The 21,506-nt window shown below is 40.5% G+C and overlaps 1 protein-coding gene and 1 long non-coding RNA gene across 2 annotated transcripts in view; both read left to right on the top strand.

The window, feature by feature from the left end:
- Positions 1 to 5,145: 5,145 nt before the first annotated feature.
- On the top strand, positions 5,146 to 9,022 carry LOC112486909 (uncharacterized). Its single transcript, XR_003049482.1, has 3 exons — positions 5,146 to 5,813; positions 6,269 to 6,387; positions 8,929 to 9,022. It is a non-coding gene; the product is annotated as an uncharacterized LOC112486909 (long non-coding RNA).
- Positions 9,023 to 16,782: 7,760 nt separating this feature from the next.
- elna (elastin a) overlaps positions 16,783 to 21,506 on the top strand; it is a 47,496-nt gene continuing 42,772 nt past the window's right edge. Inside the window, exon 1 of the mRNA XM_017031877.2 lies at positions 16,783 to 17,117. Within this exon, the coding sequence (XP_016887366.1) occupies positions 17,042 to 17,117 (76 nt within the window). The 5' untranslated portion in view covers positions 16,783 to 17,041. The remainder of the gene's footprint in view (positions 17,118 to 21,506) is intronic.

Below are 21,506 nucleotides of genomic sequence, written 5' to 3'. Positions count from 1 at the left end.
GGTCAAACTGTTGGTGGTGTGTAACACTGTAACAGGTCCCCGGTTCATCGGTCTACTTTGGGGGTTGATTAGAGCAGACGACATCAGCAGACATCAGTTCCTCTGCACAACAAGGAAGGAAAATAAAATCGCTGGCAAATCCTGGGCACACGTTAGTTCACATTTTCCCTTCGTCATTCTGTCCCTGGCGAACACAGCAGCTGCTGCACGCAGTGAACTAGAGCAGTCTTCAGGAGAGCTGAGCCTCCAGAGACCTAGGTGGGGGGGCGGTTTTGTTTCTTCAGCCTGACCAAACTGACAGGGCTTCATTAGCTCACATGCGAAACAATAATGCCAACCCTTTCTGAGCATGTTCACTGGACATATCACAGACGTTACGCAGTGGGTTTGCCCCATTTAGCCTCTTGCATTTCCACGCCAAGAACCACATCCAGAAATTAACGGGCCATCTAAAAGCTAAATGACTGTGGCACAAATGCTACAAAGTGCCAGAGGGCTTCGTCAGGAAAGGCCTCGCCGGTGCAATAACACATCTGTTTCACGAGGAAATGTTCACTCTCCGGCCTGTCTCGTTCACTGCCACCACTACTGAGCAGAGCAGGTGCCAAGACACCAACGCCGTAAAAGCCTTGGCCGCGGCGCGTGCTTGGAAAAGACGCTTGTGTAAAATAAATAAATAAATCAATAAATGAACACACAAGTCTGGAATTCTCATGTTTGTGAATTCAGCGGAAAGTGTGACTTGCGCTGAGGGAAACGGCGCTGAGGAGAATCACAGAAGTTGTCAATTAAGGAAAAGAAAAACTAATTAAGCTGCGATGGTGTAATCTTGTCTCAATTACCCCAAAGTGTTGCTCTATATTACTGTCAGCCACCAGTCTACATCACGGGTATTCAACAGGGGGTCCTCGGCCCTAATTGGGTCCGCAGGGATGGTACAGAGGGGTCATAAAGTTTTTGTTTGGACAATTTTAGATTTCATATTCAATATAAAAACACCTAAATAGAGCACAGTAAGCGTTTGTTTATAATATATAAATAAGAAAAGAGTATAAAAATATTTGTGGTTACACCAATAACATCAGGGATCAGTGAGTGGTGGAGCTTTACTGCATTAGTACAGCTAACAGATGGTACAGAGTGGTACCGACTGAGTATTACATTTACATGTTTACAGTGCAGATCAGCAGGTTTAATGCAGCTCTGGTAGTAGCAGTACTGCAGGATTAAGTGTTCTCTGTAATACTTTAATTATACAACTCATCTTCTCCATTAAACTGAGTGGATTAAAATGGAAATAACTGCTGCCGGATTTAAAGTCGATGCCACGACGACTAAGACCCAACGATTGGATTTTCCTTTTTCCATGATAAATGCTGCATCAGAGCGTCGACTGCACACAGCAGCCGTTAGTAATTATGGTCGGCCCTAATTCAGAGAAATCATTGGATGATGTTTAGCAAAAGTTTTAATATTTTAAAAGCCTGCAAATGGTGTTCGGCATCTCGTGGAAAAATTGTGTAATAATTAAATAGGTCTGCAGACTTTTAGCCTTTCATAACAAAAAATATACAAAAATATATGGAATTATGAAGTACATTTGTAAGTTAATGATCTAATATAATGGAATATATAATTCTAATGGAATAAGGCACGCATATGGACATCAGTGTACCACTGCTGTTATGCTTGAACGATAACAAGCCTCCAGTCACTAGGTGGCAGCAACTCATACAGTGGTTTGTACAGATAAAAATATACAAATATGTTATCAGGTTATCAATAGTATTTTAATCTGCGGGGATGTGGGTCGGGGGGCGTGAAAACATTTCTGTCCTCAAGTGCATGACAGAAAATCATCAAGAACTACAGCATTACACCATAGTGAATTTCTGCTGCCATTCCTTCTTCAAACTCAGCTCAGTGAACAAATGAGAAATAGGTCTGGGCAAATAAATCACCTCTGGAAAGGTTCAACAACATCTCCATCCAACCCAGGCTGATGTTTCCATCACAGCTAATCACAGTGCGTGCTAATAAATACATGTTAATGTATTCAGACATTTGATTCATGTCTGAATATGTTTTTTTTGCGGCTAAAGACAAAAGCCAGATGTGAGTGTCACTCATCACCTGTTGCTGCGGCTCAGATCACAGAGCTTCTGAATCACGTCTCTCCCTGGTAACGGCGCTCGTGTTTTTCGACGCACTTTCATCTATGGCCTGAAATCCTGCTTTTTTCGAGTGTTTCCGCTGTTTTTGCATCAACGTTGGAATGAAAAGCTGCGGTTTGTTTAAAGAAGTGTCAGAATATTTGTTGTCAGTTGTGCTTTTGGAAGTTGTTTCCCAGCAGTTGAGTCAGGTAACTACGACTTTAGGAAAAGTCATCACGCCATAATACGTTTTATTTATTTCAGAGTCATATTTTAAACCTCATGGACTTGTTGAAATATGTTCGCACCTATTTGGACCATTTTTAACTGGTGATTAATAAAATGAAATTGCTTTTTTATTGGCTATTGACTGACCAAAGACATTTATTTTTACTTTGGAATTTCAGGTAGAAATCGCCAAATATTGTTAAACAGACCTCACAGTTTTTAAACATAGGTCATGGAGAGTACACGTGGTCAATAAAAGACCAAATTCTGTCAATTTTATTGGCAATTTTGAATATTTTCTATTCTTTTTTCTGCCTCAGTTCCTCGCTGTTTCTTTCTGACCCAGGTCTGCACCTATTAAATGTTGGTTCTAGGCCAAACAACACATTATAGAGCCCACAGTGTTTCTGTCTTTGAATGTATAATGTATCGTGAAACAAAGTGGAATTTGGATCATGACAAATTAGGGGGTTTTGGAAGAAAAACTTGACACCTTTGCCAAAATTGACATTTAAAATATCTTCTTAATTAACTCTGCTATTGTAACAATACTCTAGTGTGTGTGTATGTGTGTGTGTGTGTGTGTGTGTGTGTTTTCTAGTGTGATCTCACTCTAGGTAAACATCCGACCTGGCGTTGAGGCCTCAGCAGCTGCAACAGGAATGCAGTGACTTTTCAACAGAAATACATCGAGGATAGTTTTTAAGGACAAACATTTTCCAAAAAAATAAAAATGTCTGAAATTTTTTTCTTACCACAGCAGTGTTGTCCACCTGTGTGGTCGCGATATACAAAACCCAAACATCCACTCCTTATATTTACATATTATTCATTCTATTATGTCTATTTCTGTGTCTGCTTCAAACCTGTTTCCAGCGACTCCATGTTTTTCAGCTTTGTCTGTGTTATTTCTTTGGCTCATTAGTGAATAACAGCAAGTCTCAGTGCGCTGCACAAACAAACAGCCAGAAACAGACAGAGGTCAATGGACTCATGTGTTCCAGCCTTAGTTGTTTTCCAAAACTGACTGCAGGTACTTCATTATGTGTGAATGCCCATATATACTGCATATATTTCCATTATTTATATTTATCCTTTGAAGCAAATAAACAACAAACTGTTTTTTAGTTGTGTTTTTTCATTAGTGTGTACAGCCAGTTGACTCAATAACCGCATGCTGCCCAGGCATCACTACCTATGAATAAAAGGAAACATCAGCCTCAATGACTGAACATTTCAAACTCAATTTAGTTACAAACGTGGCTGAATACAAAACCTGATCCACCTGATGGTTGAAAGATCCCGTTAAAAAACAGAGAAACTCTTTAACAGAGTCACAACCAGAGGCCGATGACTGACGCTCCGCAGTGAGCACATGGAACCAACGCTCATGTGTAAACACAGTCCAGACACGGCTACAGTTCTAACACAGGAGATGCTTGGTGCTGAACACTGGACATTTTTAATTACACTCTGTGTAATTCACTGAGTTGTCTTTTAAAGGGCTACAGTCACACGTTTCTCTGGCTGCGCGGCTAAGTCAACTGAAATGTTTGTTTTCACACCACAGTGGTTCTGGTGTGGATTGAGTGAGATGGCTCGAGTTTTTTTTTTAGCTACACCGTAAAAATTTCCTTCACAATCAACTTTTAGCATCTTTTGCTGTTCTCCAGAAAGCTGGGGTCTCTAGGACAAAAGAGTTTCAGGAGAATAGAGTTGAAAATAAATAACAGAAATGGCCGACAGCGATAAGTTATTGTTGGGATCATTTGGCACTCCCATTAATTATCATTAATTGATTATATGTATTTGTATGTATTTATTAATTTAGTTATGGTGTGCATTTGTCCTGTGATGCCCGGTTGCTAAAGCAGATCGGTTTGCCCCGACTTTGCTCCTAGAGCCTGCGACCTCTAGTGGAAGTCCAGTGTACTTTACCAAGTACTGTAAATGTACTGTGAATATAAGGAATATAATGGGAGAGTTAGGATACGAAATGGAGAGAAAGAGACTGGATGATGAAGACAGAATAGGAGAAGCTGCTGCTGCTGCTGCTGCTGCTGCTGCTGGTGGTGGTTCATTTGACTTGAAGGCTGAGGGTGAATGAATGAATGAATTGTGGACACATTAAAGAATAAACATTACCTTAAATATTTCAGACTTTACCATTACATATGAACTAGTGTGTGGATGTAGAGAGGACTCCAGAGACATTCTGTCATCCTAGTTCTCTGCTCATAAACCAGTTCATTTTTCATCCTCCGCCTGATTTATGTGCAGTTCACTTTTTTGGCAACGAAGACACGATGTAAGACAGAAATGTATCACTTACATAATTATTTAAAAACACCAGTGATTCCTGCAGCTGTTTGTGTCCCATGATTCTTCTCTGCCAGTTTGAACGAAACCTCATTAAGCAAAGCTGGAATTTATGTTGGGTGTCTGCGGCCAAAACCCGGTCCAGAGACCACGTACCACTGCCTTTGTCTGACAGTTTATTTTTTTTATTTTATAGTCGGAGCGTGCTGCGGTCGGAGCTGTCACTTTAATTATAATCTTTGTCTTGTTTTTATTTTCCCTGCATGAACCAAAAAAAAAAAAAAAAAATCACCATCAGTGATTATCCACCTAATTCTGCTAAAGCACAGACCAAATGTTCAAAATGTTATTCAAGTTTTTTTTTAGTATGTTTGAAACATACCTGAGGGAAGATCTTTTTTTTTTAAATAAATGTTTTCAGGGTAACCACATAGAAAAGAGAAGCTGTAAATGTCCAATATAAAACAGGTCATATTTTCCAGCTACATGCTCTAATTGAACAACAGTGTTCATATTCATTTTGCCAAACTTCACACTTCCATGTGGTAAACACAAATTAAAGGATCCTTTCTGTTTCTTTTTTAAAAATATATTTTATTTAGCAAGCACAGCACCCCTGATCCACAAGAACCGGTGCACCAGACGAGGTTGATTTGAAGAGAAAACAGCAGGTAGATCTTTGCATCAGTATATATTATGTTATCATGAAGCTGAGTTCTTCTATGTTCAACATCAGGGTGAAAATCAACTTTGTGTTTGACCTATGATGAAAGTTTTAGGTTTTGCAATGAAGAAGCTGGCAGGACCCAAAAGCAGCAACAGGGAGAGTCTCTTCAGATGGAGTGAATTTATTTACACTGTGCAAAAATCCCATCAACCACTGGGTCACAGGAACAAGGAAGTCAGAACAAGGACCATAGCACTTCATAGCCACAGCCCACCACTAACATGTATACAGCACATCGATCCCACAAAGACAGTGTGAGGGAGAGAGGTATATATACACAGAGCACCAGGTGACACCAGTGAGACTGATGACAGACACAGGTGAGGGTGATCACACTGATTAACACACAGAAGACAGCAGGACCAGGGAACAGACAGACCTCACAGGTTGGCTGTGTACAACATAAATGTTTATTAACATATTATGTGACTGAGTTACATTACTGCAGCAACACATTAAAGTATTTTAACAAACAGTTTACACCAGTACTGCAGCTATTGTTTCACACATTTATTACATGTTTTTGTCCAAGGAAACACGTCATGTTATTAAAGCTTGTGACCTTCAGACACAGATGCAGCCACAGAATGTGCTTAACAAACAAACAAAGATTAGTTCTTGTTAGTGATCATACAGTAGCTGTGGAATTAACCAAATGAATAGATTAATTAATCAACCTCCCTAAATGTGACTGTGTCTGTCTGTGTTTCTCTCCTGTTTTTATTTGTGACTGATACGAATGTTTGAATTAACCACATGTATATTTTCAGAAAAAAGATATCTAAAAAATGTAACTCTAAAATTTTGTACATTTATGTATTTGGTGGAATTTATTCACTAGTGTCCCTGTCAGGCCATCACCATCCTGAAGATGACTCCTCACCCCTGTCAAACTTCAGTGATGCCAAACAAGCCGGGCCTCTAACCTGCAGCTGAAACTCCACAAACACATGCTGGGAGGTGAGATGGAATTTTAAGCTTGAGATGCTTCAGTGAAAATAAAATATCTTGCTTGCAATGCATGTAAATGACAACATGTATATGAACTGTGCGTTACAGCAACGATAAGCAGTACATCCAAATGATTGAGTTGAAAAATGATTTAATGTAGTTAACATATCAATCCTGAATCATAAATAGCAATTTAGCTAGTATCTTTAATCAGTGTAAATTTAACAAACACTACAATGACACACACAGTCACTCGTACAGGGTTGACCTCCTGAAACCACAGCCACTGACAGATGTGACGGGAAATATTAAAAGACTGTGTTTGGCTGAACAGTGCTCGTGAATCAGTGGATTCATACTGGAGTCAAGACAGCAGGGGGCGTGATAACAGGATAGACTGGAGGATGAGTCGGGAGTGAAATTTTGGAACCCAGTCGCGGCAGCGCTGAGAGCGCAGCGTGGTCACAGGACGTAGAGTTTCATGGTTAACATTTCATCATGTGTGTGTTGCTTGTTCAGAAACCATTTTTGTGTTGACGTTGCAGTCTAAATGTTATGATTGAGAATGTCATTAAGTCTCATTAAGTGTGATCATCCTCCCATTCTATTGTTTTTGCTTCGATCCGTGTCTTTTGCTGTGATAATGATTCATGATGAACATTTTTCTGCCTTCTGGCCCTGGGTCTTCTCCTTCAGGCGTAGTTGAGCAGTAATTTGGGAATTTATGTTAGCGCAGATGACTCAGTGTGAGGAGGTGAGCAGATTTGTGCAGGCAACCAGGGCAGAAGCAGACGCATTTGGGCATTGAGCAGATGTTAGACTGGATAAAAATTATAATAAAAAAAGCTTCATATACTGTAACCATAAGTCAATAGTTCTGAGACACATTGCAGCGTTTGAAAAGATGATTTTAATAATATATACAAGTATACATATACAAATATACAAGTGCTTTTCCACAGAGGCAGAGTAACTATTGGTTGTTGTTGTTTCCTTTATACAGTCCATATAACGCGGGATCTCACAGGCTTTTGGAATTATCGTGGAACTTGTTGATATCGTGCAAATTGAGCTGTCTTGTAAGGCTCCGTGCTGCCACAACACACACGGTGCAATATAGACAGGAATACCCGGGTCAAACACGTCCTCCAGAGTTAATTCTGTGATGGAAACACCTCTCGCAGAAATATTTCAACTGGAAAATATGTAGAAAACAAAACTTCTTCAAATCTGCCTTAGCTCTTCTTGACTTAGCCCATATGGGTCCGGGCATGATGTAAATGCTGAGTTCCTATATTCACAGAGCTGCTGTGGGTGACATCATGAGGTTCATCCAAACTCCTCTGTAGTGTTTTCATGAAAAAGTCTTCCATGCATACGTTGATTAATTGGATTTTAATCCAGGATTTAGTGATTTCCTGCAGTGGACGTCATGGTTTTCGTTGGACTGTTTTCAACAAACACATTTCTTAGGGAAGGGTCTCCTCTGAGGGTGTTACCCAGTCTGAACTTAAACATGTAGGATTATCTGTGGATTTTACTACGCTAATATGCAATACAAGCAACATATAGGCTAGTCTGAATAAAATGTTCAATAAATATGATGGACAAATTGAAAGACTTCCTGAAGTCCAACACACCCAGATACAGTCATGTCCAACACCTCCTGTGTAAGTTTTTAATTCATACCAAATCTCATCTTTAATATCTTCAAGAAAGAATAACATTGTGTTATCATAGCATTGTTCACAGTAAATAAGTCCCAGAAAATACAACACAAAAAAATGCAAACTGTCTACAAGCTGCAACAGCGTTCATATACAGTACACATGGTGGAAGAAATGGATAGGCCCAAACTTAACAGTATTGGTTTCCAAAACACGGGCGCCAAAGGAGAGCATAGAGCTAATGAAATCCCCAGGTCAGAAAATTACTTTGACTGGAAAATATAAAGAATATTGTTTGCTGTTGTCTCAATATGTGGCCCTGTGATGGACCAATGACCTGTTCAGGCCACGCTGTGGCTGCAGCCCCACTACGACCCTGAACAGAGTGAATAATTTGGTGTTTCCAAAAATCTTTCCTCATTCTGCGTTTGCGAGAATGAAGCATGAATTCTGGTTCACATCCCAGAGCAGCTCCCTCAAATTAAACTATGTAACTTGGCCTTTATCACACAGAGCAAACTCCTTCCTAAAATGGACCTCAGATCATGTCCTAATTGTCCATTATGTGGACATGGGGAAGTTCTAACAATATCAGGGAAGTGCCTTAGTCTGTCTGTCGGAAATTACTCTCACTGCACCCAATTTAGTCCGTGAAAGTGGAGTGAACTGAATGCCGCAGCACTTCCATTTCGTGAATATGTGACTTTGATCTTCACTGGGAAATTTCCCACTGGTTTTCGTAGTATCTTGATGTTTTCAGGGCCGGCTTTTTCAGCAGTGAATAGTTGGTGAAATGCATGGGAATGCCTCACTCACTCACTTTTCCCATGTCTGGGGTACAAGCACTGCCGCATGTTGTTAACAACTTACTTCATGTTTACAGAGTCCCGAGCTTGTCAGTCACTGGACACCATCTGATACGATGAAAGCTGTTTCATCAGCATGTGATAGATCCAGAGCTCTCTGCTGCATTCATTCTTTCTAACTGGTTAGGTGGGTTAGTGGCCAGACTTTCCTGCGGCGCAGTCCCAAAGTGAGCCTGAGAAACTCTCTGATAAGCCAAGAATCAAACATAGGCCGCTACCAATATGTAAACATTACTTTTCACTGCGAGTTGTCATCTGCTTCCACTGCCAACTTTACTGTTTTTTTTCTTCAGACCCAGTCGAAAGTAGAAGGCCTTGTGATGTGAAACTGTTCGCCGCAATTGACTCCTGCAGTGAAAAAGAAAAGAAAAAAAAGTGCATGCTTTTTTTAAATGCCCTCTCTGTAAACCAGTCTTGAAATGATCACCTGTCACCTGTAAGAGCTAAAAAGAATAAGGTACTCCAATTTGTTGTAAATTCTTTTGACACTATTGGAGTTCCTGACCGAGTATCTGGCATTGGCCCCGGACTCTGGACAGGATACTATGACATTATTTAACAAGCAGAAAGTTGGGTTTTGCTCCATGGACTGGAGTTCTAAATCCTCCGATGCAGACTTTGAGCAAATTTCTCTCCAATCGTTAAGAAACGCCAAAAGCCTTGCACTTGAACCAACAAAGAAAACAAGGATTTTATTACACTACTCCTCCCAAACAACTAATAATGGAAAAGACTCTCTCAGTGCCTTTGTCATGCTCTGTGGATGGCGTAATGAATCTTTGTTTATTATTGATCCTGGTATTCCTGAGTTGATCAACCTGATTATCTTTAAAGATTTGCTATAAATCACAAAACAAATGAGCGTTGGCCACGAGGACAGTGCCATCGTGCTTCGTATTTCATTAAACGTAAGCATGACCTGTCTGTGAGCCCGCTGATCACAATGGGTAGAGAGATGTTTTTACTCAAGTGCTTTGAATCCTCTTTGGAAATGGGGAATTTTATTGCCAAATGTGAGTCACCCTGCAGCCTGCTCTGGCTCCTACCAGAACCCATCAGTTTTCCCGGGGGCGCCTGGGCTTGTATCTGATGTTCACTGGAACTTGCCTCATGTTCGTAGCAGTGTTAACTGCAGCAAAACCACATCTGGAGTGTGGTCTGGATGAGTGCATCACACTTTTGGAGGTAGGCCAGTCTGCTCGTCTGTTGGTGACACCACAGGCTAAAAGGAATGATGTTTGTGCAGCAGCAGGCTTCTCCACATGTAACAGTTTGTGATGGCTTTCACTCTGCACTATCAGAGTCTTCAAAGATGAAGGCGTGTAGACAGAGCGGAGGGAATGATTTCTAATGTGCTGTCATGTGTGACCATTAGCGTTTTTCTTCGTGCGTGCTCTCTGTTAGCTTAAAATATCGTGGATGGGTCTTAACCCAATCTGTGTAGTGTCAGCTGTGCAAAGAGAAGATCCAAAAGTTTTCTGGCATCCCGACACGACCGTTCAGCCAAAAGTGAACCACCCAGCATGGCTCGCCGACTTCGCTCTGTGGTTTTTGCATGATAATGATCTCTGAGCTGATCCAGTGCAGCACCCCACAGCAAGATGTAAACACTTAGCCCAGTAAACAAAGGTTCATTGTATCAATAGTAGTCCATGTGTGGAGCGTTAAACCGTAATTTCCCCTCATGCTAGGGGAGAAAACACACAAGGAAGCAGCACCATCTGTGTCGCGGTGTCTGTCGGTGAAACCGAAGACGGTCACAGTTCGCCAAATCAGTTCACCATGCATGCCACCAAAAGAGGTAACATGTTTCTGAGCAGGAAACAGATGTTTAATTTGTCACGAGTGACATCATGTCCATGTGATATCAAGCAGGGTGCAAAAGGAGAGCGGCTGAGCCGGAGTTAGAGCACATGATTTGAAACACAGTGACTGACTTGAGTGGCACAGCGTGTTTTTTCTTATTTTTAATTGCTGGTGAACTGTGGAGAACTCGGTCACTGAGTTTTAGAGTACAGATTTAATTAGAATGTCTGAAGGTAAATGAGGCTGCTGCTGCCCTGGAATTTAATATTTTTTCACCTCAGTGAGCTGATAGGTTTTCTGGCAGCAACGTTCAAAATTGTCTTTACAAACTTAATTCCCCTTCAGGCAGAGCCAGGAGTTCTTGGAAGTTTGCAGTGGATTACAACGTGATGCTCTGCCAACGATGCCTGCAGAAGTAGACCCATTATAGCAGGGGACTTTCGTAATCCCTGCTTGTCTCTCCTAGAGGGCTGCATCCTGTGGACAAAAATAAGAATCTGGAGCATGTTGGGCACAGCGATGTGACAAAGACATTTTTGCAGAGATTTAGATAAACGAAGCAGGCCAACCCTGTGAGCTCAATGTTACTAGTTTCATATGTGATTGTCTGGAGAAAAGAAAATTATAATTTATTGGAGCTTTGCTTCTGGCTTCCAATCAAAATGTACACATACTCATGTGATTTGAGGTTAGACAGACACCACTGCTGGCAGGGAAACACACCTTCATTCTAATACAAATGGGGCAATTATTTGTCGGCGAGTAATTGTTTGCAAATTAGTTGATTTAATGTTGTGTCACAGATTGATTAGCATGAAGAGTGAAGAAGAAAAGGTATCCAGGTTGCTGCAGGCAGTGTGTTAAAGCTGGAGAAACAGCCCTTTACTGAGTTTAATTCTCAGGTTAGCGAGACGTAATTTTGGAAGGATTGTGGATCGTGTTCTGAGGCAAACATAGAAGCAACATGTGACTTCTGAAATTATGTGATTTTTTTTTTCCGACTTTGCCTCAGAGAAATGTTCTCTCCAAAATAAGAATTTATTGGGAAACACTATGAATAATGTGTAGTGATGACATCAAAATGAAGACTTCTATTGTAAAATGACTTTTAGTGATGTGCTGCTGCCTGTCTAGCACTATTTAAATATTTAGTGCTAGAATGACCATCTGGAACAGATGCTTCCCCCCTTGATGATCCATTTGTCAGTCACATTCATTTACCTAAAGAAACTACTCTATGACTAATTATGATAGAAATCAGTTCATGTTGCTTTGCACTAGTAATGTTATTCTGAGCACATCTAAAGGCTAAAGTCCTACTGACTGGCTCTCTTTTAAATGGAATTGACTTGGTTGTGCAAAAACAAAATTGGACAACAATATTTTAAATTTTCAACAAAATCATCTACACATCAATAGTCCTCAGAGACCTTATTATAGTATGTTATAGAGCAGGCGTGGGCAAACTTTTTGTTTGTCCTAAAATTGAACAGCCGGGTCTGGGGGCAGATAGATGAAGCATTGGTGTGAACTAAGATAAATGATGTAAAATGATGATGATGTAAAAGTCATGTATAAAGGCTAAAATGTTAGAATGCTTTTATGGTTTATGTTCTATGCCATCTACTGGAGAAACATGGGTATTGCAGGGAAAAGGCAGAAGTATAATGATAATATAAATAAATTCTATAATTTGAAAAAAGTTTGGCGGGCTGGATTAAAAAGCTGAATGGGTCACATCCGGACCCCCGGGCCTTAGTTTGCCCATGCCTGTTTTAGAGCAATCATTTGATTTTCATTTCTGAACAGAATTAAATAAAATTAAAATAGAATTGTTAATTGCAATAAAGACTTGCAAACAGCTAGTTGTTGACAAGAAAACAACACTACTACTACTACTACTACTACTACTACTACTACTACTACTTCTACAACTAAGTATTTATGTAACAATAACAAAAAGAATCAGTCCAAACCTGTTTAGCGTCTTGGAACAGACGTTTGGACTTGAAACATAGTCTTGTTGTAAACAGATTGGTGTTACCGCCGGCCATGAAATGTATGATGTGCATCAGCAGTTCAGTGGAATCTGAGCAAAGCTGAATTAAATGGTTTAATCAAATGATCTCATACGAAAACCCTGTTCCAATAGATTGATAATTTGGCAGCACATTCTATTTACAATGTAATTTCCTTCTGCCATGAAGAAATCACTTACTTTATAATTAGCTGACGCCTAATGAATGTTTACCTTGACCGCAGGGAGAAAATTGGTGGTCGACCATATGTACGTTTCCCAATACTGCTTTAAATTGCAGATGAGGTGCTTGGACACGAATGGAAATAATTTATATTTAATTAAAAAAAAATAGAATTTTATCTGTTCCCTTATGACTGTATCTCATAATTCAACCGAAGGCATGCCTTGCTCGCCGTCTGAATTAACATTGAACAACTGCCATTAACTTTTAGGATGCTTGGCCTATCTTAAAAGAAACCAGCCTTAGGAAATATGGACACTAATGGTGAATGTCAGTGCCATGAAAGATGCTGTGTGTCTTGGAAAGCAGAAGCCATTAATATTTGTGTAACAGCTTGTCGGTCAGTCTGTCGGGCTTCATCTGTGTGTAATGGCTTTGGCCGCAGCTCCCGCCAGTGAAAAAAAAATAGAGCTGCTCAACCTTGTCAGCTTGAAATCCCAGATATGTGTCCCAGGGAGGAAAAAACAGATGGGCAGTGACGACCAACACTTCAGAGTTGAGGGGTAAAGTAATAGCTCGGGGTCTCCTGCCAAGTTCAAGCAGCACACCTGGGGCCTCATTTATGAAACTTTACATACAATGAATTCCCCAATTTGGCATTGACCCAAACATGGGAATTTTCTTTTCCCAGAAAACTTGGACTCCACATTCTTCCTTTGCTGAATGAGGTCCCGTGGTGAATTTTGCAACTGTGGTCTTCGGCTGGTGACATCACAAAAAATTCCAAATATGGTCAATACTAAGACGCTCTTTGGAACTGATACCAAACACTTTCTGTTGTGTTCTATTGGTATTTCATCCATTTATTCATCCATCCATCCAATTGTGAATTGGTCCCTATATTTTGTCCTGTCCAGGGTACCTGGTGTCTTATCAAATCCGAAGACCACTGAAATTGCCCCTTCCCCATGTCCTGACCCATGACCCATGAAAGTGTTCACATTATGTTTTTTGACTGTGGGAGGAAGCCTCCAACCTGGACCTTCAGTCCAAGCCAGGACTTCGTCCAGTTATCCTCAACCACTTCACCATCATGCTAAGCTCTTCCTCCTGTTTCCTCATTAGTCAAAATCACAAAACTGTAGAAGTCTTTCTTTCTTTTTAAACTAAACCACTACTTACTAACTGGAGCATCTCACCTTTGAGAACCGTCAGTGTCCATTTGAAACATTGTCTTCCAACATTTGAACGCACGGGTAAATGTTTGTAGATTGTTTTTTTTTTTTTTGTCCTTCCATCCACAGTAGCGATCATGAAATTCTCTTGGTTTCATTCACTCACTTTGTCATGCATTTGTTGTTTGTTCATTCAACTGGCCAGAACGGTACGTGATGTGGCTCTGAGGGTCTTAGTCACAGTCCTTTCTGTGGTCGGCTGTGGTCAAATGTAACTTAAACACATTGTAAATTTCACTCTTAAAGTTTACGGTATTAAACCAGACTGTGATCCTGCTGTAACCACAACCACATGCTTTAAGAACAACCATAAAGAAAAACCCACAGGAGGATTTTGTATTTGAGACTGGGTTGTGTTGCAGAAATCAAATAAACTCCTTTTAAACAATTTAATAATAATGATATTTTTTAACAATACATGCACTGCTCGCCAAGGATGGATAGAACATTTTTTTCTAGTCACAATTCTAAACCCATTCAAAGAGTATTTCCTAAATGATGGGTTGTGAGAGGAGAGCTGGATACCATCCTAAATACAACTTTGGTCAAATACTGCATCAGTACGTTCTTTGTTTTTTCTCCCTGTATCTTGTTTATGTTTTACTTCAAGTTGCTGCTTTCTTAAAGAAGTGTAATGTTCTCTAAGCTTTAGTATGTTTTTAAAGAATACAATTCTAAAATGTTCTATTATTGTAGTCATTTTCTTCATCACTGGACTGATACGATAATTAAACTCGTGTATAGTATACTATTCAGAGGCACACAGTTTAAAATTGGTCTAAACTTTTTAGGGATGACTCAATACTACATTTTCATATCTGTTACCAATGCTGCAACTTGGAGTATCTGCCGATACCAATATCAATCCAGTACCTTCTTTTATACTCCAGCATGCTGTGGGCTGCTGTTGCTGCGGTGATAGAGTCCCTGTTCAGGCGTCAGTATCAGATCAGATGGACTTCAGTTTTTTGGGTTTTTTTTTTTCAATATTGGATTGTGAAATATGGACCAATATCAGGCCAGTTATCGGATTAAAACATGCTTTAGAATTATGTTACATTCTCTTTCTATCATTCTTTGTTAATTGATTTATCTTAAACGGCTAACCTGTGTTAGCTTCAAATTAGCCTTTTTGTAAATCTACATTAAGAGAGGGTCTATGTTGAATCAAATTCAACAGTCTTGGTAAATGAAAGTGTGTAAAACAGGGGTCACCCTTCTTAACATCGTCATTAAACCCATTGGAATATCACTCCAGGTGGAACTGATTCAAAAAGCACAGTAACAGTACAATTTCTGACCTTCTTTTTGACTAGTTTTATTAGTAGAACATACCTTGAGGGCAAATTAGGTAGACCACGCGGGCCAGTTGCTGAATCTGAATCTGCTCTGCATCTCCATCTCCTCATTTATAAAAACAATTGCACAGGATGAATTTCACAATTTGGCATTGACCAAAAGGCAGTAATCTTCCTTTAAGCAGAAATCATAAGGATTTATGAAACTGTGTCTAGCACACTCATCCACATTTTTCTTTAGCTGAAGGCAGTCCTGCAGTGAATCTTCACAATGTCTTTTCTGCCACTAACATTTTAAAAACTCCAAATATGGAGAATACCAAGTAGCTCTTTGGAGCTGACTAAAATTCCTTATTTGAATCAATAGTTATAATATAATAGTATTCACAAAGACACAGTGTGGCTTTTGTTGTCTGTGTTTTGGACAAGATTCTCCGTCCATCCATCCAATCATGAATCCATCCATCTATCCTTCCATAATCCATCCATTCTTCCATCCATCCATTCTTCCATCCATCCATCCATCATCCATTCTTTCATCCTCCCATCATCCATTCATCCATCCATTCCTGTAGTCTCCAGGCAAAGGCACTATGCACATTTCACCACTCTGTTATAAACCCTCTAATGTTTTCTCTTTTTTTCAGAGAACGTGACGAAAAGTCGTTAAACATACAGAGAATGTACCTAATATTGCTTATATTTTAAGCGATAGAGTATGAAAGGCTGGCCCGATCAGAGAGTGTTCTAAATGAAACCATTTCCACGAACCTTCTCTGACAACCTATGAAGGAAAAGTTTAAAGCATTTGCAGTCTGTTCTACGGTTGTAGTTAAAAGCAGACAGGCAGTATTGATGGATCACAGGAGTGTCCAGAGCTGAGCATGGCCCACAGTTGGTCCTGGCCCTCACTCTGTTTCTGACAGATAACAGATTATCCCAGTCAGGTGTTTTAGTCTGCAGACAATTGATCACGTTTTTCTTCTGTGACTGGCACCCACAGTGGGTCTGTGCAGCCAGTCCCTCTGTACTTTCTTCTTCTGATGACCTGATCTTTTACTCCAACAACTGAAGTATTTGCACTGAAGAAACAACAGAGTTTCAGATTCAGCAGCTCAGTGTTGGAGGCACAGAGGAGAAGACAGTAATTATCTGGGTACGTGGTTCGGTCGTCCTCAGTCTCTCTGGACTCTAACAGATCAGTATGGACCATGTCCATGCAAATGCTTGGCAGCCAGTTCAATTCCTTCTGGATGAGAGTGAGGGCTTCTCTCTCTCTCTGTCTCTCTCTCTGTGTTCTTCCCTCCCTCCCTCTCTCTCTCTCTCTCTCTTTCCTCGTTGGCAGCAGCGTCTCTACTGTTGGCAGGAGTGTCCAGAATAAAAACGGCAACACCAGACAGGGGAGGGGGAAAAAAGCAAAGTGATCCATTGAACCAGAGTCCTTTGCCTCTCTTAATTACACAGAGTCTCGTATCTCTTTTTTTTTCTCCCACCTTTTCACTCTCTTTGCATGACTCTGGGCTCAGGGTAATTAGCTTGAAGAGAATAAAACCAGCTGATCGGGAGAGGGGTGGTGCAGTTTGGAGCGAGATGGCGAACAGAAACATTCTGTGGCTCTTCTGTGGACTCTTCCTCTTAGCCTTGATTCAACCTTCTCTGCAGGGAGGTAAGTGTCTGCTGCAGGTGAACTGAGTCCTGAACTTTCTGATGCATCAATCACACAGCAGACATGAGGCAGGTGCAGTTTTTTCTTTTTTCTTTTTCTTCTGCCTCTGTCTTTTTATCTTTTTGACATAAAAATATTCTTAATTAAATTTTTGCTCTGATGGTCAAAAATCAGTCAATAATTTCTGTATTTTTGGGAGTTAAAATCTGTATAAATTAGTGTGCCATTAACGAAGAACTTAGATTGGAATAAAATACAGGTATTGTGTTTTATTGACAATGTTGATTCATTTGTTTTCATCAGTTGCGTTTATTTGAAACGTTACTGAAATTTCACAGAGACATTTTCTGCTTTTGCTAATGGAAATAAAATAGAAACACTGCCTCCATTCAACAGTCATAAATTCAAACGAAGTTTATCGTGAGTGAGCTCCTGCACCTGCACTGAATTCCAGAATAAACAAAGAGAGGTTGTTCTTTTCCTGATATTTCCTGCATGTGCACGACTGTCGTTAAAGGTTTCCAGATTTAGATTTGAGAGTCTCAATGGTTTTAAATCATAATTGGGTTGAACAGTAGGAGATAACTATGAGTTATTACACCGAAATAAAGTTATATTCGTCATACTTATGTGACACTACAAGAATTTCCTGTAATACTTCCCGACGATCCCTCGCACGTACGACAGCAGTGTCTGTGGCTGCGGAACATCTTCAGTGATATTTGAGGAAGTGAACGTTCCAGCTGTTCTCCCTGCTCTGGAGGAGCACAGTTTAAATTCAACCCTGATGAACTCCAGGAGTGAGTGGGAGTGTATTGTCACTGTGACAGCTCTGACTGGATCGTCTCTGAAGTACAGTGTGTAGATCTGAGAGGTTAGTTCTTAAATGGGGCTTATCTGCCTCACACAGACGGAGAGAGTGAGAGGCAGACGTTCTTATCATTCCTCCTTCAGCCCATTGTGTTTGCCTTTCTGCGTAGCGCTCAATCCGTTCTTGTTATTTGTGTTTTGGCCGAGATTCTCTGAATCATCTCCAACTGGAAAACATCTTTAGCATCTGGGGGTGGAAAAGCTGGAGTCGTACAATTTCTGATGCATCCATTGGCTCCAAACCCTCGGTTGTTTATTTGTCTTATTTCTTTGAGTCCAAGTGTCCATTTGGACGTGTTGTGTTTAAGATTCCTCAAACAAATATTGTGTCCATATCAGGCTCATCTCCCCAGCTGACCACTGCCTTCCTCTAATGTAATCACCTTCTTACTTCAGAAATGCTCTCATCCAGAGAATTTATTTGGCCTTCGACCTCTCACAGCAGTTCACATCCTGCTCTCCTACGTGACTGCCTCATTTTATGATGCATTCAGGCATCAAAATATATAGCAGGTAAAGGAGCCAACAAATATCAAGACTGGATCAGGAGCACGACTTTGATCTCGGCACAGTTCTGCATTTCTTTGAGGCTCAAACATGTTCCATCTGCGTCTATGTGTTCTAACTGGAACAAGGAAGAAAAAAACCTCCTCTACCTGTTCCAGGGGTCAATTATCTGTGAGTAACGTGAGCCTCATTAACACCCAACACTTCGTTTAATGTCCCTGCAGAGAAAACAGCCAGAGCACTCCCGAAAGTCGTTCCCTGAGTTATGATGGAGTGAAAGTCAGGTTTTAAACCCTTTTATGATCCCAGAGGAAACATCTGGGATGGAGTTAAGTCATAAATGTATATCCTGTCATGTTATTCTGTCACCATGTGAAGGAAATGTGAGGGTTTTTTATCATTCAAATGCTACAGAGCTTAAAACGTAACATCTTAGTCAAGACAGACTTTTCTTTCACTTTCTCCTGATGTTTTCTTAGAATTCTTAAATATAACTAATTTGCATGGAATGGTCTTGGCCCGAGTTAACTGACTTTGTTTTTTATTGCTAAATTTGGGAACTAAATCAAAGCCAGGACAAAGTGGTGGATAGAATTCCGTGAATAGATTTATCAGGTCAGGAATTTGATCAGACTTTTTTCTTTACTTTTTTGAGAACTCAGAAGGGGCTTCGTAATTTTTTTGGAGGAAGCTGGTCAGAGACCAGTGGGAGACGAAGGTGGAAAAGAGCTGCTCTGTTCCTTAGCTATCTCCACAGCATTAAAATCAAATCAAGGTTGTGCGATGTTCTCTACAGAGCTGCTGGAAACCAGTTTGCCTCCTTTGGCATCGGCCAGGTCCAACCACACTACCTCAGAAGAATTTTGCACATTAATCGGTGGCACTTGGCGCTCCTGTAGGTGAAGTCAGATGAAATCAGTGCTCATTGGCTGTCGCTTCGAATGAATAATATATGATGAATTAAAGCAATACCGCAACCTTCCTTGCAGATTCCCACTCTGGTTTTTCCTTGATCCCCCAAAGAAATGTGGCTTTGGGCATTATTGGTTTCATATGTGGTAAAAACTCTTTTGGCTGCGGTCCCTCTTGTGGCAGGTTTTGGTGCCAGCCACAGCCTGCAGCCTTCATGTGCAGTCAAGTGGGAACTTAACACTCCTGTGCACTGCAATTAAAAGGAACGCCGTTATGAGTGATTTTTGTTCAGCTATGTTTTCGTTTTGTTCAGCGCCTCTAATGCTGGATCCTCAGAGGCAGTTTAATGTGTTGATGTTGAACGGTGTGGTGTAATTTGCAGGGAGGTGACCTCATTCAGCACTCATTTGGGCAGCAGCCTGTTTGTTGCAGTCACTCACTGACTGGGGTTTACTGTTGTGTAATTGCTGTTAATCAGCACCTTCACGTCTTGCTCTGGCAGAAGTCCCGCTTAAGTGTTTTGGCGATTGAAGGATCCCATGCATGGTTCGCAGCTTTACATCACAGCAGGGTATATGGAGAGCTGGGAAGTCCTGCATCAAAGAACTTGTCCAGTTGGGGTGACCAGTGTTTTGGGCGACAAATCTTTTCTGTCAGGATGAGAGTGTTGTTTGTAACTAAGGTGGTAGATTTAAAAAAAAAAATGTCTAGACCACACAGTGAAGGAGTGATTTGTGCTCTTGCCTTACAGCAAAAGGTTACTGGTTTGATTATCCACTGGGAACTGAGGGTCTTCTGTTTGACTGTTTACAATTTCCACCCAAACTCTCAATACATACAAGATCAGGTTGAATGTTCACTTGAAATTAAACACCAGTGTGAATGAGGCCCTTTACTAGGCAACCATTCAGAATGTAGCCCCGCCCCCACCTCATACTCAGATTGGCTTACGCTCCTCGTGACTATAAAAATAAAAAAGATAGAAAATGAACAAATTAACTAAAGAATCATGAAAATAATAGCCCTGTGTTCATTAATGGGCAGACTCCCCTTGGTAACAAGTAGACAGGAAATATATCCAGTAGGTGGCAGTACTGCAGCTCAAAGTTGCAGAGTTGCCATTAAAAGTTAAAAGGGAAAAGATACATTTTACCGTACGCTTATTATAAGGGTGGAGCCCGTTAGCTTTTTACACATGATTGTACTTGTCCTTGCTTTTATTAGAGGGTTCACTTGTAAATGTAATCCAGTATAATTGTGAATGCATGACTGGCTCTGTGATCCATGACAGAGCCGAGGACATTCCATCAGAAGTGAGTCCTGACCCTTGTTCCAAAAAATTGTTGTTCATTACTTTCGCTCTGCTGTCATATCATCGTCTGCTCTGATACCAGGGTCTGGTCCTCGACACAGAGCCACATTAACTGGAGTGTGATTCACTGTGGCCCTCACCAGACTGTGAGCTGCAGCTCTAGGTCAAAAAACTGACTACTGTCCAAGCGTTTCTAGCTTTGCTAAACAACTCGACAACATCTGCACAACACTGGTAAAACAACAGCTTTATTCATAACTGACCATAACTGATGAGAAGAGATGGTAATAAAGTCTAGCTGTGATTAAACACATTACGTCAATTTAAGCAAAGCACTCGACCGTGAAAACATTGTGTGCAGTGTTGTCAGATCCACTGAACTTTTTATGGCCATGTGGATGTTAACATGGCACCTTCAGGTCTTTCGCATCAACTTCTTGGTCCAAACCAAACACAACAGCATTTTTGTAGCATTTTAACTTCACTTAAGTGGCATAAATATTGATAAATGTGAGTTCACGTACACTGCATAAAATGTCTTTGGACTTATTGTAAATATTTCCCCATGAGCCATAAATTACTGCTTAGTTTTTCACTGTTCCACTGTGTAAATGTATTTTGCAGCATAAAAGTAGGGCAGAATGTCAATTGCACGGATCATAAAAATGATGGATTTTTCACCGATTTTGCAAATCAGATTGATTTTACTCCAAATCACAACATGGCTTGAACACAATGCCTGGCAGTATGTCTTATTAATACTGTTTTCCATTGTCAGGTCACATTAT

Source organism: Cynoglossus semilaevis, chromosome 4 (genome assembly GCF_000523025.1).
Source record: "Cynoglossus semilaevis isolate Cse_v1.0 chromosome 4, Cse_v1.0, whole genome shotgun sequence".
NCBI classification, from domain to species: domain Eukaryota; kingdom Metazoa; phylum Chordata; class Actinopteri; order Pleuronectiformes; family Cynoglossidae; genus Cynoglossus; species Cynoglossus semilaevis.
The sequence above is the reverse complement of the archived record's forward strand: the minus strand, read 5'-3'. Positions and strand labels throughout refer to the sequence as shown.